A 17,937-nucleotide genomic window follows, 5' to 3' on the forward strand; every position below is an offset into this window, starting at 1 on the left:
TTGGCCACTGCAAAGGCCACTAGCCTTTCTTAAGTATAAACATTCCAAACATGACAGAAAGTTATTAGCTAAGAGACAGAGACAGAGACAGAGACAGAGACAGAGAGAGAACTGCCTGCAACATCTTTCTCCATCATTTGAGCCAGTGAAGACCCAGGTGGTTTCTCTTTAGAGGCCACGCTGCTATTTTTTCCAATCTACAGGACTTAGTCCCTAGTTTCTTCACAGATTTTTTGCTGACTGAGGCACTGGTCAGTGTACAGAGGCCCAGCAGGGAGACTTTTCAGAAAGTTAGGGTCTCTTACCTACTAGAGAGTGGCTACAAATACCCACAGGGAGTTTGCTCAGTGTCCAAGCATCCTGCCAACTACACCAAATTGTTAAGTTGAAATGAACCTATATGGAAACAATCGTTGATATAATAAATAGTTGATTGAAAAGAAGAAAATAGGAATATCCAGCGTATATGTATCTAGGTAGGGAGACTATAAGAGAAACTACAAGAGTAATCCACAGCACTCTTTTTTATACAGATAGCAAAGTAGTGACTTCTATAGTTATTTGAAAATATTTCAGGTGTGGTACATTTGTTTCTCAAAAGTTCTTTCAATGTAATCATTTTTCAGAATTTATTTCAGTACAACAATTTTACAGAACTGTCATCCCTTTATTTCTTCATTGGTAAGTTTATCATGACCTAGGGGCATTGATAACATAGGCAGAAAATTGGCAGAAAAATCTGTTCTGGTTTGTTTCCAGTGTGTGGACATGTACCTGTTCTTGGAACGAATTAGGAAATTATGGAAGACTACTTACTAAAAATGTGCTATATTACAATTTAACCTCTGTCGGATGGTGTTTTGATGCTTATATTTTCAACTTGGTTAGAGCTATTGTCTGTGTTAGTATCTTTGCTGATTCCCTAGATTGTTCTATTTAAACCATTATGCAATCAGCAAAAGGATAGTTTGATCTCCTCTTTACTTGTGTTATACTGAATATATAAACCACCTGGTTTTGATGAAGCTGCCTTATTATCCAAAATAATTTTATGAAACCCTGTATTAATAAGATCAAAATACCCTCCAGAGAAATTATTATTATTTTTATAATGTCTCCTATGGGAAAAACTATAGCAGAGACAGACAGGAAAAAAAGTATTAATTTATTTGTCCAAAGAACAAGCCTTCCAAAGGAGCTCGATGATTGTATCAGCATGACACAATTCAACTTAAAAGCAAACACTTTGACAAGAATATATGATATACAAATCAATTTAACAATTTCAACTATAACAAAAATGTAAGAAATGCCAATCAGTTTGATAATTCTACTTAAAGCAACCACTATGATAAGATTATATGATTCAAAAAGGGTTTGTCAAAGACAAAGATGCCTTGAAGTTGGGGGCACCTGAGTTAAAATCTCACCTCACACATTTACTAGATGTGTGACCCTGGGCAAGTCACTTACCCCCAATTGCCTTAAAGATCTGGGCTATTTCCAGTTGTTCTGATGTATATTTTTCCACTGGACCAAAATGGCTCTGGAGGAAAGAGTGAGATTGATGACCTTACATAGCCCTCCCTCGCTTAAATCCAATTGACTGCAAGTCATGACATCATCCTAATGTCATGGTCCTCCTTGAGAATGAAGCACAAACAACAATGATCCATCAGAACTTTTTATACTATTTGGCATTAAGAAAAATTGGGAAAATGAATGGATCTGGGGCAGCTGGGTGGCGCAGTAGATAAAGCACCAGCCCTGGAGTCAGGAGGATCTAAGTTAAAATCGGGCCTCAGACACTTGACACTTGTTAGTTGTGTGACCCTGGGCAAGACACTTAACCCTCATTGCCCTGTAAAAATTTTTAAAAAAAGAAAATGAATGGATATGAAATTTTGTTAACTGGGTGACAATAAGCAAATTCCCTCACATCTGTTTACCTTAGTTTACTGATCTATAAAGGGATAATAATAGCATTCACCTCCCATGGTTTTTTGAAAGATCACATGATTGTAAAGCACTTAAAACAATGCCTGGCATAAGGCAAGCACTATAAGAATGCCAACTGTTATTATTATTTCTTTAATTAGATAAAATTACTTCATATATGATGACCTTATACAGGTTTCAGATGTGATCAGCATACAGTGCCAATGGTGATAAAAGGGTTTTCTATGTAAGGTAATTTGGAAATGCATTCAACTGAATTGAGGTCACCTGATCTTTAAAGGGGTTGTTTCAAATCTGAAATACATACTATTGCTTATGCCATTATTATGTTTCTGAAAGTTCTTATATTGTGAAATTGGTAACCTATTGTATCAATTATGTCATTGGAAGAACTTGGATATATTACATCATAACTTGTATATTATTAGAGTATGAACTGAATAACTAAAAGAAGGTAGAAAGACTTTTTTAAAAACTGTTATGTTTTCATAACCTGCTAACCCTTTTTTATAATGCTTTATAACTTCAGTTTAGGAAATTGGAAATTTTCATCTTTGCCTATAGTTAAAACTATTTCAGTATCACTTATATAAATTGTAAGATTGATGTTTGGGATTATTGTCATAATGTTAAAACCTATCAAGTGTTAACATATGTATTTTAAAAGGGAAAATTGGTCATTGGTTACTCTGTGAGAAATGGTACAAAGAAAAGAACTTATAGACTCCCCTTATATTATAAATTTCAAAGGTTCCTGGAAACCATCTCTGTGGTCAAGGTCATCAGCCCTTGGAAAAGAGCTTGTTATATGGGTTGTGGAGTTCCTATACAATAAAGTTGGCTTAATGAGATTTATAAGCTTCTGTGTAATATAGAAGTGATTGCTAATAATTGATCCTTACACCAGCATGAGTCTAAATTCAAGGAAAAGAAGAAAACAAAAACAAATAAAGAATACTTAGTGAAATCTCTCATATATGTGTGAGCCCTGGTAAATTTTTATTGTTTATTGAAACACCATGAGAGTAAAAATAACTATATCTAGCCCAAAGTTGTGATTAGTGAGACTTGTAATTTGAGGTAAAAGCCCATGGGACTATAACTGATATTGTGTGGAGTTTTGAATTCAGGTATAATTGTCTGATGGATCATTAAGTCAGTAATCTGCTATTTCACAGAAATGCTCAAGTTATTCAGAGGGAATGTGATCCTCAGCCTTAAGTGTGGAGGTCTGTATAAAAGCAAAGAGGACCTTGACATAGCCTAAGGTATGATCCTTCTGGCTCAGTTTCCCCATTGTTTTACATGCTTTTGAACAGGAATATTTCCTACCTGGTTTTTCTTGAGCCTGGGTATGATGCGGAATTGTTACTGCGTGATTGGTTGTCAACTCTTACCTTAAGTCAAAGAGAGCTAAAGATGCTTTATCCTGCCATGTATGTGTTGAATCATTAAGGAGCAGTTGTGATGATTTTAGGATTATGTCCCTGCTTTTTCCTTTTATTACAAAGTTCTATAATCAGAGCAAGTAGTCAGTAGAAGATAGGCACACAATGCAAGTATGTAAGAACTTACTGTTTTAAGTCTAAATGTGAAGTCATTCCATATTCCAAATAACAAATAATAACTAACTTAGTACTTGGGCTTGTCATCTGCCTGCTAATAGGCATGTGTAAGATTATGTCCCTCGAATATCTCATTACGAATGCTAAGGGAAAAATATAAAAGAAGTTTGTGAAATAAAAATACAAACACATTATCAAATCAGTATTCCATAGGCTAAAAGCTGAAACACATTTGAACTACTGTAATAAAATGCATGTGTGTAAGATCTAAGCTATTCAGTCGAGAATTATAGTCCTTTCTATATGCTAAATAATTTAGTAAATTAGTATTTTGTCTAATCATCTTCCTGTTACTATACATATGTGTGTGTATATATATATATATTCATATATATATATAGTTGTAGAAAATAAGGTCCTTAAGTGATTCAGAATGATGTCAGAATAATTAAGTATTGATGCAACAGTTTTATGGGACCAAGTTTTTATTCTATTAATAATTAAAATGAAATCAGAAACATCTTCAGTTTGTTTTAATGAAATGAATTGCAATGCTTCAGTTCTCTTAGAGAAGAGTAAATTATGGAATAATTTGTTTTATACCAATGGGAACATCACTTTTATGGAACATTATTATTAAATGTGGAAATAACATTTGTTATTTCCTATAGTACAAATGTTTTTTTTTATCAACAACTTCTTTGATAATCACTGTTTGGAAATTGCTTACTTAAGTTTATCTCCATATCCTATCACCAGTCTTTTTCTACAATTGAAGTTAACTTGGTAAAATTTATGTAAATTTAGTTTTGTATCATAGGTCATCTTCTTATAAAAAGTGTTCTGTAATATGTGTTTTTACTTGAGGAGTAATATCTTATTTGTTTATGCTCCTCCTAAGAGAGGGGATGAATAATTGAATTGAACTGGAATTAAATTAAGTGGTATTTAAAATTTGACTTGTAAAATATTTAACAGTTAAGTAAATATTGTAAAATAAAAAATGAAGTTGAGTAAAAATGTTCAGCAAAAGAGACCAAATGGATGTGTATGTATGCATGTGTGCAATGTGGAAGCTTTTGAGAGTTCTGCCTTCTGTGGTATTTAAAATATTTAGTTTCTATTTGCATGTTTTACATATATCAATGTAAAAGTAATCCTTGTTATAACAATTTTTGTGTAAGGCTCAGAGTTTAGATAAAGATAGAAACATCATGGGTTGCTTATAACCTAAATTCTCTAAAGTTTCAAGTGAATTATGGGTTCCTAATTTGATGTTCTCCTTATAGCTCTATTACTGATTTGATCAGAACCATGAATGTCTAGCTGGTTTCTACCATATGTACTAGTTGTTAAAGAAGTTAACTTTGTAACTAGTATTGAAGTATTAAAATCTGTTTTGTACAAGATTTTAGCAAAAATATCTGAATCTTTACAATTAATTTGGTTCACTGAAGTGGTTCTCCTGAGGACAAAATATTTTTCACACTGCCCCAAGCGATATGCTGCCAGGAAGCAGACTACTGTATGGTTTGACTGAGATCAAGGATGAATTATATTGATTGAATGGATATTGAGGATGGTTACTAAATTACAGTGAGAATGAATATTTATTAATAGTGATGTCCATTATTATACTCCTTTGGCTTTTACTTACTGTATCTGTATACTAAGTCTCTCACTTTTCTTAATGTTGTTTGATTTTCTCCTCTAGATTAATCCCTGATTTTGAATAATCTTACTATGGCTTATACTGTGCTTTATCATTCTGATCTCACTTTGTAATTGGAACTATACTGTATCAGCCTTGAGATGTAAATGTTCCCAAGGTTTCTTGTTAGTTTTCTGTCTGTTGTCCTTAATCCTTGTGAAATGTTTCTCTTGCCTTCAGAGACCCTTCCCAGCTAGTATCCATGGGTCCACTCTATGTGGTCTTTGGCATATCCAGGGGTTGCCTTTGACCTATGGCTGCAGGAGGGGAAATCTTAAGGAGTTCCCTCAACTTGTCTTTTTGATTTGCCATATTTTTCAGAAACACTGGATCTGGAGTATCCAAGAGGCCCTGAAAATGTCAAATATGAAACCCCACCTAGATGACACAATTTGTTGTTTGTACCCCAAGCTAGATTCCCTGGATGTCCTTGGGAGTCAAGACAGGTGCCAGTCAGTCTGCATCAGACTGAGAAACTGTGTCTGCAGCTGGGACCCTTGTCAAAAAGCAGACCATCATATCTCCATGGTCTAGCAATTCCCAAGGGAAAAGAATGCTACTTTTATCAGTTTACTTATTCATACTTTCTTTTTTTCTTGCCCTTTAGGAGGGGATCAGTCATTTTCCCCTTTCCTATGACTTCCTCTTTTCCCTGTAACTTAAATACCAAGGATTTCCCTGCACTACTAGGCTCCTTAGTATAGGGAGTTCCCACATGCAGGTGCCTTTCTCTTTAATAAATCCATTTGCAACACCTGTCTCATGGACTTGTAATGTTGTAAGTGGTTAACACTGTGATATAATGATTATTTTTTTTCTGTTTCTACTCATATTTTGCTTTGTTTATTAGCTATTTTATTGATTTGATTTTCTCCCCTCACCTTTTTGATCAGAATAGCTAAAGGAAAATCAATTTCATTAGTATTTTCAAAGAACCAGCCTGTATTTTAGGTATAATTTCTTTGAAGTATTTTGTCTTCAATTTTTTAGTTTCTCCTCTATCTTTTAACATGTGCTGATTTTAAGCTTCTTTATTTGTTGACATTCTGTTTTTTTCAATGAATATTCAGTTCATTATTCCTCTTATTTTCTCTTTTATTTTTTGGGGGGGTGAGGCAATTGGGGTTAAGTGACTTGCCCAGGGTCACACAGCTAGTAACTGTCAAGAGTCTGAGGTCGGATTTGAACTCAGGTCCTCCTGACTCCAAGGCCGGTGCTCTATCCACTGTGCCACCTAGCTGCCCCTTTCCTCTTATTTTATATGTTGTTAATATAAACTTGCAAGGATATGGTTGTCTTTTTTTCTCTCCTTAGTACTACTTTTTCTACTTCCTGGAAACATTTTTATATTGATTCATCATCATCATCATCATCATCTCAAATAATTACTTATATAAAAATATTCTTTGAACTTGTCATTATTCAGGATGTCATTTTTAGTTGCCTTATGGTTCTGTCTTGTGTTTGTGCTGTGTGAACCAATTACTATTTTTATTAAATTATGGGCTGGGCAGAGAGGTGGGGGTAGGGAGCTGTCAGCACCTTTTCATCTCCCCTCTCTGCTCCCCAGTTTCCCCCTGCAGAGCCCAGTGAACAAAGGTCGCAGCCTGGCTCTTCAACTCACGAATCCCTACCCTGACATGATGGCCACTGGCACCACTGCCTACAGCCCGATGTACCGGGTCTTGATCCGGGTGTCTGAGACCTACCCCAGAATGGAGAGGAAACTGCAAAAGTATTTCCAAAACTCATGGAAGTCTGGGGGAGGCAAGTGCAAGGTCAAATTTGGTCCCACAGAAGATACTTTCTGGGTAGAGTTTTATAAAAGACAAGCCAAAGATGGTGTAATAGCAAAGAGGGATCACTCTTTGGCAGTCAGTGATATGTTAGAGGTGAAAATCTTCATAGAAGCAAGTGAAGGCCCAGAAGAGAACAACACTTTGGAAGCAAGCCAGCTTTCCTCTCAGACTAAGTCACTCTCAAAGGAATTTCCAGATGAGAAGCACCCAGATGAAGGAGGTACTCCTAGCTCCTCTAAGTCTTTCATTCAAAAGATATTTCTCCATGTGGAGGCCCAACTGAACTTCAAGCTTTCCAAAGAGCTAAGGGAGACAATTATTAATCTCTGCCCAAATCTTAAAATAAAAGAAGACCACAATGGACCAGAGAAAGTGATTGGTGACTATGAAGATATTGAAAAAATTTATCTATTCTTAAGTGAGAAGATACTGGGAAATGTCCGGAAAGAGGATTTTCCCACCTCAGTTTCTGCAAGAGAAATTGAGCACATTATGCCAAATGACTACAACAGTTCTATTCTTCACTCAAATACAGATCAAGGAACAGAAGAAGAGGCAGACCTTATCTCAATTCCTTCACATCTGTATGAATATTTCAAATATTTCTTTGCTGAAACTCTGGACAGAATAGAAAGTGAGCATCAAGTACGTATCAAAAGTACCCTGGCATATCCTACTGGCAATGTTTTTATAGAGTTTGAGACAAGAAAGTCATCTGATAGGATAGCAGCTCAAGAAGCTTTTACCAGAGCATTTCAGAGGGAAATAGAGAATGTGAGCCGTCAGGATGTTTATTTCACAGATAATCAGCTGGCACTTGATGTCCAAAAAACACTGACTGATATGTTTCAAAACCTCCATATTAAAGCTGAAGGAAAAGTCTTAATGCTCTGGGGAAATCCACAGGATATTTCAGGAGCTCAACATTTCATCGAATCAAACTTCTCCCGCAAAGAACCTGTGGAAATGATGGTTTCCCAAAACATGATGCAGAATCAATTTGAGATTGACACTGCTCACTTGCGTCTTCTGTACCAAGAAATCAGAGAAATAGAGAAAAAATATCACACTGTGGTGGAATTGTTGCACAATCCCCAAACTGAGAAAACCCTCATTGTGTTTAAACCAAAAGACAAAGGCTTAGACCTTTCTACACATGCTTGTGAAGTTTTCATTGACATCTTTCAGATGCTCATACCTCAGATTGCCAAAGAGGTAGTGATCCTGAAATCATTAGACCAAGAGAAAAAGTTGTGGCCAGAAAAGACCTTCTTTGAGGACTTTGACAGAAAGCACCCCTGTGTAAACTTGGAGTGGAATGGACAAGAACTGACACTGACTGGTTTGCCCAAGTACCTTGAAGAAGCAATGAAATATGTCAAGAGATATTTTAATATTGAAGATACTGCTCAGCAGAGACAAGGGCCAGCTCTCTCCTTTGGAGCAAATTGGAATAGAGAGTCCAGATCACCCTTGGACAAATACGGTGATGGCTTCAATTTGACTTTACCTCCCTTCAATGGATTGCCTACTAGTGGGGACATAAGAAAAGAGGAGGAGAAAGAAGAGGAGGAAGAAGAGGAGGAGGAGGAGGAAGAAGAGGAGGAGGAAGAGGAGGAAGAAGAGGAGGAGGAAGAGGAGGAGGAGGAGGAGGAGGAGGAGGAGGAAGAGGAGTGTGTCATCTGTATGGAAGTCATTCGCCAGAAAGAAGTCCTCACAAAGTGCAAGCATGGGTTCTGTAGTTCCTGTATCAGAGAGGCCATGAAACATAAGCCAGTGTGCCCTGTATGCCAGACTTCCTATGGCGTCATGAAAGGGAATCAGCCAGATGGAACGATGACGACCTCTTACAGAACCTCTTCACTTCCTGGTTATAATTCCTATGGCACCATTGTGATTCATTACGACATGCGGGGAGGCATACAGACAGAAGAGCATCCCAACCCAGGAAAACGCTTTGAAGGAACAAGGCGGGTGGCGTACTTGCCAAATAATGAAGAAGGACGCCAGGTCTTGCACCTCCTCAGAAGAGCTTTTGACCAAAGGCTGATTTTCACCATAGGACAGTCCCGGACCTCAGGAGTCAAGGATGTGATCACTTGGAATGATATTCACCACAAAACTCTGCAGTTTGGCGGGCCAGAAAACTTTGGTTACCCTGATCCCAATTATCTGCCACGAGTCAAGATGGAGCTGAAGGCAAAAGGAATTGAGTAAGAGTGCTGACTTCAAGGATGCCTTGAGAGCTGGGCTTGCAAGAGCTGCAGCTGTGGACAGTAATCAAAGCAACCATTAAAGTATTTGTGTATCTAGGCACCATTTAGAGAAATATAAAAGAATTTGAGAAGAAACTGAGTTGTTTAAGACTGAACGGGATAAACTGCTATCTGCTAACATGTCTAATTTCTTGGAGTGTTTTACTTTCTATTCAACAAAACCCAAAGTGTATCTCTCCGTGCTTTCCTGCCTGTTTCCATTTTTCTATCACCAGGGATACTGTAGTTAAGGATTCTTCCATTGTACCACTTACACAAGGTGATGACTTACCCTCAGATCCATTCACATTATTTGTGGTTAGCTGTTTGTGGCCTCAGAACTCACCAGAGCTAGCTCTCTGCTAGCTGGTATGGTAGCCAGGAACATTGAAAAGATTGTAACTCATCTTCAAGAAGATCATTATCTTCAAATACTTACAAGATTATTCTTCACATCAGAAACTATCCATCCTTAGGGCTCTGTCAAATTTACTATGAATTGAAGAGTAGGGGAAATATTTCTGTCTTTAATCAATTTCAGCAACGTCCAATAATCTTCAAAAACAGATCAAAAAGCCTCTGTTTGTCATTCAGAGCCCTTCATGACCTTGTCCCTCCTTCACTCCCACACTATGTACTCTGTGATTCAGTGATTGTGGCCTCCTTGATATTCCCTGTACAAGAAACTCCATCTCTCTGGATTGTGGATTTTCATTGTATATTCCTCATGCCTGGAATTCTTTCTCTCTTCATTTCCACTTACTGACTTCCCTGACTTCTTTCAAGTCCTTCCTAAAATACCACCTTTTACATGAAGCTTTTCCCAAACCCTCTTGTTACTAGTACTTTTCCTTTGTGGATTATCTCCAATTTATCTTGGATGTAACTTGTTTGTAAAAAGTTGTTTGCATATTGTACTTCCTATTAGATTTTGAGCTACTTGAGAGCAGAGATGGTCTTTTACCTTCTTTTGTATCCCCAGCACTTAGCACAGGGCCTAGAATATAGTAGGTACTTAATACTTGTTGACTAACTGATTGACTACGAGCAGGCTCATTAACCCAGCTGAGAATGAGAGTTTGGAGATTAGTAGGCAACTGGCATTGGCTTGTGTGCTGCCCTGATTCTCTGAAATCTTAGCTCACCTTTTGGTGTGCGCCTACTGGAAATCCCTCTGACTAGTATTAGTGCAATCACATTCATATCCAAATATTTTCTGACTTTGAACCTCCACAAAATTGTCTGCTCAATTGCCCCCTCAAAAGTCTAGTTGTGGGGCAGCTAGATGGTGCAGTGGATAGAGCACTGGCCCTGGAATCAGAAGGACCTAAGTTCAAATCCAGCCTCAGACACTTAACACTTACTAGCTGTGTGACTCTGGGCAAGTCACTTAACCCCAATTGCCTCACTAAAAAAAAAAAAAGAAAGAAAGAAAAGTCTAGTTGTAGGGTAACAGATGAAATTCCCATTCCTCTTTGAATGAGTCCACCTTTTCTATTTGCTACAACTAAGCAGAGATATTCATTGGGAACTTACATACTTGATGCTGTGGTATTGCTTGGAAAATGAAAGATAACTCGATACAGGAGAGGTTCCTTTCCCAATTACCAATAACTTACTGGTGACAATGCAACACCTTATTGCCCCAGGACAGAAGGTTAAGTAATGTAGCTCAAATGATCTTCAGTTGATTCTTCTCTAAATCATTAAATTATCTGGTTCTCAGTGCTTATGTTAGTGGATTAATGTGTTCATGGCCATGTCAGATGCTTCTATTAAAGTGAAAAGTGTGTAATGATCAGAAAAAATAGTTATGATCTGTAAAGTATTTCTTAATTATTTCTGTGTTTTTTTATTTATTTGCAATTTCTCTGTGCCCTAAATTGACATGGTCAATTTTTGTAAAAGTTATATGTGCTACTGTGAAATGTGCATATTCTTTTGCAGTGCCATCTTCTGCACAAGACGGCAGAAGTCTTTCTAGTTTCTCCAGTAATTTGTTCAGTTCCTTATTTTTCTTTTTGTTTATATTCCTATTAAAATCATTCCAAACTGAGAGAGACTGATGATTTAGTATGTAAAGAAATTTATCTATACATTTATCTTCTTATGAGGTACAAATCAGCAATTTCCTCTTGTGAACCAGAAGGGTACTTGAGTCTCCCGTGTGGAGAATGCAGCAGCCAAAATTTTGGGAGACCAAAGCACAGGGTGATGTTTGGGAAGGCATAATGAATTAAGGTGGACCTTTGAGTAGAATAAACAACTTTCAGGTTCCTTCATATGTCTAGAAAAGAAAGTTGGTGAAACACAGGAATACTTAAATTTGGATACATGACAGAAAGATATTAATTTCTTAAGATAGAGACATGCCAGTAATGTACAGTGCTTCCCATTTTTCTCCACCATTTTAGCCAGTAGAGATCCAGACAGGATATTTTCAGAGTATGCACTACATATTTTCTAATTGACAATACCTAGTCTCCAATTTCTTCACAGATCTCCACTTCCCTGGTTAACTTTATCTAATTTTCTTTTTTTTCTTACCAGTAAAATTGGGTACTACATATGGGCACTGCCTCTTTTTGGTAAGTCCTCAATTTTAACTTTAGACAATGGGTATTGCTTAATGTATGGCCATGGATTATCCTTAGAATAACATTTTCTAATAGGTTCAATTCCTTTTATCAAGCCAGATTCATGACTAGACTGAGCCCACAACACACACTGTTTCCTAAATTTCAGAGTGCTTTAAGGTGAAACTGCCACTTTCTCTCATCTTCTTCCCGAACCTGAAGCCACATAGTACCTAAATTAGTCTTTTGCTATTGGAGTTCCAAAAACACCCCTTGTGAAATACAGGGGTACAGAACATATAGGATATATATCATAATTGATACCAATATATATCATAATTGATACCAATGCTCTCTTCCCACCATATAAACAGGTGAATTACACGATAAGAAGAAAGCACAATTTTTCAGTTATAAGTCCTATTTTAACAGAGGGTTTGGAGACAGTGAGAGAGCTTTTAACTCTCACCTCTTCTTCCATTTACTTATATTTTTTCTTCTTTCTGACTATCCAAATCATTTTTAAGTTTGTTAGAGACATAATACCCACTTCAATTATACTAGTAATTCATTTGCTTTGGATAGTGTTTCTCAAAATCCCACTGAGTGAACTTATCCACTTCAAATAAACCTTCCTCTAGACACTGCAAATATAACATTTCATAAATAGAAACATTGCATACATGACAGAAAGATATTAATTTCTTAAGATAGAGACATGCTAGTAATGTACAGCACTTCCCCATTTTTCTCCACCATTTTAGCCAGTAGAGATTCAGACAGGATCTTTACAGAGTATGCACTACATATTTTTCTAATTGACAATACCTAGTCTCCAATTTCTTCACAGCTCTTCACTTCCCAAAGCATAGGTCAGTGGAGTCCTTGGATGGAGACTTATTAGAAAGTCAGGGTCACACTCCTGCTAGAAAGTGGCCATGAATACCCACAGGGAGTTCACTCACCACTCCTTCAGTGCAAGAGAATTCTTGCAGGTTAAAGTGAACCTATGTGAAGACAATTCTTGAAAGAAAATGTCTGAAAAGAGGAAAATAGTATCATCCAGAATATATTCGTATAGGCAGTCTGCTATTACTCAATCAACATTATGCATCTACTCTGTGCCAAGCATTGTGTTGAGTACTGGGAATACAATAAAAAGCAAAAGACAATCATTGTCCTCAAAGAACTTACAATCTAAAAGGAGAGACGACACAACGTGCAAAACAAACATAAGCAAAATATAAACAGAATAAATAGGAACCACTTAAGACTAAAAAGAATAGAATTAAGAGGGGCTTGGAAAATCTTACTGTAAAGGATGGAATTATCTTTAAGACCTAAAGGAAATCAGTAGGTGGATTTGAAGAAGTCCTGGCATGAGGGACAGCCAGAAAAAATGCCTACAAATGACATCTCCCATTTGTGGAACGTTTGGGAGATTAATGTTCGCAGATCAAAGAGTACATGGTGGGGATTAAGGTGCAAGAAGACTGGAAAGGTCGAAGGTGGATAGGAAATGAAGGGCTTTTAATGCCAAAGAGAACATTATGTATTTGTTTCTGGGAACAATACAGAGCCATTGGAAGTTACTGAGGGAGTAGGGGCTTGGGAAGTGACATGATAGTGTTGTGAGAGCTGTTTCAGGGGGCTAGATCACCCAAAGAATTGGAAGCTCACTGCAGATCTTGTAAAATAGAGAAATTTATTAGGAAAGAGGAATGCATGGCCAGGGGATGGCTAAAATGGAGGCTGCCTCTCTGAATAGAAGAGTTGAGGAAGGGGTGTTGGGGGGGCAGTAAATGAGGAGCTATTAGTCACAAATCCTATTGATGTGTAAGAAATCCATATCTCAAATATATGGAACTTGCATATCATCTTTGCAGACCTTGATATGCTTATCAGTGCTTACATCATAGATGGAACTATCTCTTAATATCCCAGGGTCTGTATGCCCTGGGTTGGGCATACATTCCTGAGTTGGGAAACAGAGGTTTTTTTTTCATTTCTGGAATCATGGGTTTTAGTATCTAAAGTTTAAGGATTCCTTAGGGGTTAGGGTCTTTGGGTTTCTTAGGGTCTCACATCCCACTACATTCCTCCCTGTTATTTCTGGGGAGAAAGAGATGATTGTCTTTCATAGCTTCCTCAAGACTGAAAAATGGGCATAGGGATGTCCCTATCAATTAAGGAGAGAGAGGGAGCAAAAGGTCTTGTAGGCACAATCCTGGGGTCAAAGGGGAATCGCTGTGGCTTCAGGGAAAGCTTTGATCTTGAAAGACATAAACTCAACAAGCATGTTGAGGAGGCAGGAGCTGTTGCTACCTACCATAAGGTTGAAAGCCTTGAGCCTGGACAAAACAAACTTTACCAAGAGTTTAAAGAGGCCAGGGCCAAAAATCAAAAGGACAAGAACAAATATCATATTATCTGCATCTCACTGTATTAACCCATGTTTCACTTGGAACTTCAGAGAATTTAATGTCCCATTAGAACAATTGACATTTGACATGCAATATTGTCTGATGTTGTTGCATCCTTAAAAATTTCCACTCTGATTCAAATTGCTTTAGGAGGATCAGATGTGATTAAGGATTCCACAGATAAAGGCTTTACACACTGTGAATTTACTTAAAAGAGGCTGACTTTACTCTAGTTATAGTTGTAAATAGTAACAGGCAGATGAAAAACACAAGTATTAATTTGCTTAGTTACTTGTGACATGGAATTTCTACACATTTACACAGAAAACAGTAAGATCTTATATGCTTGCATTGTGCTCGTATCTTTTACTGACCACTTGGCTCTGATTATAGAAATTTGCTATAAAAGAAAAAGCAGGGACATGATTATAACAGTATCACATAGGTCCTTCAGGCTTCAACCTAAGGGCATATATACAGCAGGATAAAGCATCCTTCACTCTGTTTGACTTCAGGTAAGAGTCTCAAATGACAACCAGTCATGCAATAATAATTCCATCTCATAGCCAGACACAGGAATAGGTAGGTGGGAAATAATCCCGTTTAAGAGGAACACAATGGGGAAACTGAGCAAGAAGAATCCTATCTTAGACGAGACCAAGATCATCCCCTCAGCTTTTTTCCCCCAGATGCAGACTTCCATCTGTAACAGTTCAGGATCACATTCTCTCTAAGTAACTTCTAGCATTTCTCTCAGATGCTGGATTACCGACTTAATGTTCCATCAGATAAATATACCTGAATTAAAAACTCAAAATATTATCAACTACAGTCCCAAGAGATTTTATCTTAAATAGCAAGTTTCACCCATCACAGTTTGGGACTAGATAGTTATTTTCTACTTGAATGAAGCTGCATCGAGCAATAAAAATTGACCAGGAAACACACACACACATAAGAGGTTTCATACAACATCTTTCATTCATTTTTTTTTCTTCTTGAGTTTAAACTTTTCCTGGTATAAAGATTAATCATTAAGAAATTAATTCTATATGATAAGTATTCTTATAAATTCTCAGCAAGACCATTCCTTGTTTAGGAATTCCATAACTCAGGGCAGATGATCTTGCCCACACAGAGGGTTTCAAAAAACCTTGGCAAGTTTACAAATTAAGGGGACTCTACAAGGGCTCTTTTTCTAGGTCTTTTCCCATGCAGTAATTACCAACTTTCCTCTCATTTCCATAATTTTTCCAGTACTTTCCTTTTTTTAAGGAAGGAAACATGACAGTTTGTTAACTGTCACATCAATTTAAAAGTTACCTTAAAATTGACCAGTACTTAAACTGAGTTTGTAAGACTCCATAAATATTTAACTAGATGTTCCAATCAAACTCAATTACTTTTGGTTCTCCCTAGATTCACACAGATCTTTTCTTACTTTGTGACCCAAGAAAGGGTTAAGTACCACTTCTCCAAAGTGCAAGCTTTTTTCTCTTCATCTTTAAAACTTGTACTGGGGGGCAGCTAGGTGGCACAGTGGATAAAGCACTGGCCCTGGATTCATGAGTATCTGAGTTCAAATCCAGCCTCAGACACTTGACACTTACTAGCTGTGTGACCCTGGTCAAGTCACTTAACCCCCATTGCCCCCCCAAAAACAACAACAAACAAACAAACAAAAACAAAACAAAACAAAAAACCTTGTACTGGTATAGTTCCCAAACCCGCTTCTACATAATATACAACTTAGCTTTTTTTTGTTGTTGTTGTTGCATATTGCTTTCAACTTTAATTGACAAGATATATATATGAAGACATGGAAAACCTTTTGGGGGGGGGAGGAAACCAAATTTTTCACATGGGGTTTTAATACTTAACATTTTGGTCGCTTTGCCCATATGTGCACAAAGATATAGTACTTCCTCTATGCCCATTCCAGTGCATCAGAGTCTTTTGACGATTCTTTAAAAGTAGTTTAACCAATTTTTCTAAACAATTTTATAAACTCTCTAAATCACAATCCAGTACCTTCATTCATCTAGTTTCCCAAGCAGTGTACACTGATACAATATTAACCTTAAAGTCCATACTTAATTTCAAACCTTCTGTTAAGCCACACTACTAAAACCCAAGTTTCTTCTTTTAAATATGCTTGTGGAGGATGCTTCTGCACTTCCCTTCAGATGCTCATGACCACCTAGATGATGCTGGTTAGCTGAAATTCTCTTCAGAAGACTCAACACAAACTCTCTTCAGTAGATGACAAAGTTTTTCACTCATCCCAACTATCTCCATATTGGTTTACTTTCCCTTATTTTTTTGGTGTTCTTTCCTGCATAGATCTGAGTGGGCTGTCACCTTTTTGTGACAAGTTTACTTCATATGTTTCTCTGTTCTTATTCCTTAATTCTTCATATGTAACGGCTTTTCTCTTAGGACTGTCTTCCAAAGATGTATCAGGTCTAGCTGTGTGACCCTGGGCGAGTCACTTAATCCTCATTGCCCTTGGGCAATATGATCAGTAATACCAGTAGGAGTTGATTCATTCATGGAAGCACTGAAGGGGATTGGTTCGTAACGAGGAAAAGGCCCTTCTTTTGTACTGCTTTCAGATGTGGGAGATGTTCCAAAAGATGAATGCTCAGAGATTTTTGACTCAAATCCTGGCTTTTATGAAAAATATCCAGGTGATGCAAGTCGACGTCCCTGAGCCAGACGCAGAGCTTCTCCAAGAGGAGAATTTTCAAGCCGTTTAAACTTCTCTTGGCAGGTTTTCACATAGGAAATTTTTCCAGCAAAGTATCCCATTATACAACCGTTGGAGTATAATCCATTCCTATGTTAGAGAGTGGTGGTGAGACTTCTGCATTCTGCTCTGTCCCAAAATCAGTCCTTCCATTCATCTTTCCTCCTGGCAGCAACGGCGCACGCGAGCCCTCCCTCCCACCTAGGGAGGGAAAAAGACAACTTAGCTTTAAAAGTGACAGTAAGGTCCTTTTTTTTTTCTCCCTCAAAATTTTAAAAACTGTTTCCTCTCAAATTCTCTGTTCACAATGTCAGTACAAACAGGTTACAACTTTTTTATGCCCTTTTACCAATCATATCTCACTTTTCTAATATCTCTCTCATCCTCCCACCACCCACTGACACTGCAGTTGGTATCAGGGAGGGAAGGCGGGAGAGAAAGAGAAAGAAAAAGACTCCCTTTTAAAAATATTTCTGGGGGCAGCTAGGTGGCTCAATCGATAGAGCCCTGGATTCAGGAGGACCTGAGTTCAAATCCAGCCTCAGACACTTGACACTTACTACTTGTGTGACCCTGGGCAAGTCACTTAACCCCAATTGCTTCACCAAAAAAATTTTTTTAAAATAAAATAAAACATTTCTGTAAGTACCTGAGTAAAACAATAACTCTAAATAGCTTAGTTAATAGTATAAGTTGTTAATCTTATTCCAAAATCAAATTCTGAATAGTTCACAATGTAAAGATATTCTACAGAGTCTTCCCTCCCCCCACAATCCCAGCCTGGCCACAGCTTTATGAGTTGCAATCAAAAATTTCTTGTAGCTCATACATGCAAGTACAACATTTGGCAGACACATGAATGCACATAAGGCACACAAACAAACCAACTGTGAAATAGCA

The 17,937-nt window shown here is 37.4% G+C and overlaps 1 protein-coding gene and 1 pseudogene across 1 annotated transcript in view; one reads left to right on the top strand and one right to left on the bottom strand.

Moving 5' to 3' along the window:
* Window positions 1–11,336, top strand: part of LOC122733856 (E3 ubiquitin-protein ligase DTX3L-like) — a 28,785-nt gene extending 17,449 nt beyond the window's left edge. The window contains exon 2 of the mRNA XM_043974583.1: window positions 6,806–11,336. Within this exon, the coding sequence (XP_043830518.1) occupies window positions 6,876–9,251 (2,376 nt within the window). The 5' untranslated portion in view covers window positions 6,806–6,875 and the 3' untranslated portion in view covers window positions 9,252–11,336. The remainder of the gene's footprint in view (window positions 1–6,805) is intronic.
* A 5,451-nt stretch (window positions 11,337–16,787) lies between these two features.
* LOC122733783 lies at window positions 16,788–17,194 on the bottom strand (annotated as a pseudogene).
* Between the last annotated feature and the right edge of the window lie 743 nt (window positions 17,195–17,937).

Source organism: Dromiciops gliroides, chromosome X (genome assembly GCF_019393635.1).
Source record: "Dromiciops gliroides isolate mDroGli1 chromosome X, mDroGli1.pri, whole genome shotgun sequence".
Lineage (NCBI taxonomy): Eukaryota > Metazoa > Chordata > Mammalia > Microbiotheria > Microbiotheriidae > Dromiciops > Dromiciops gliroides.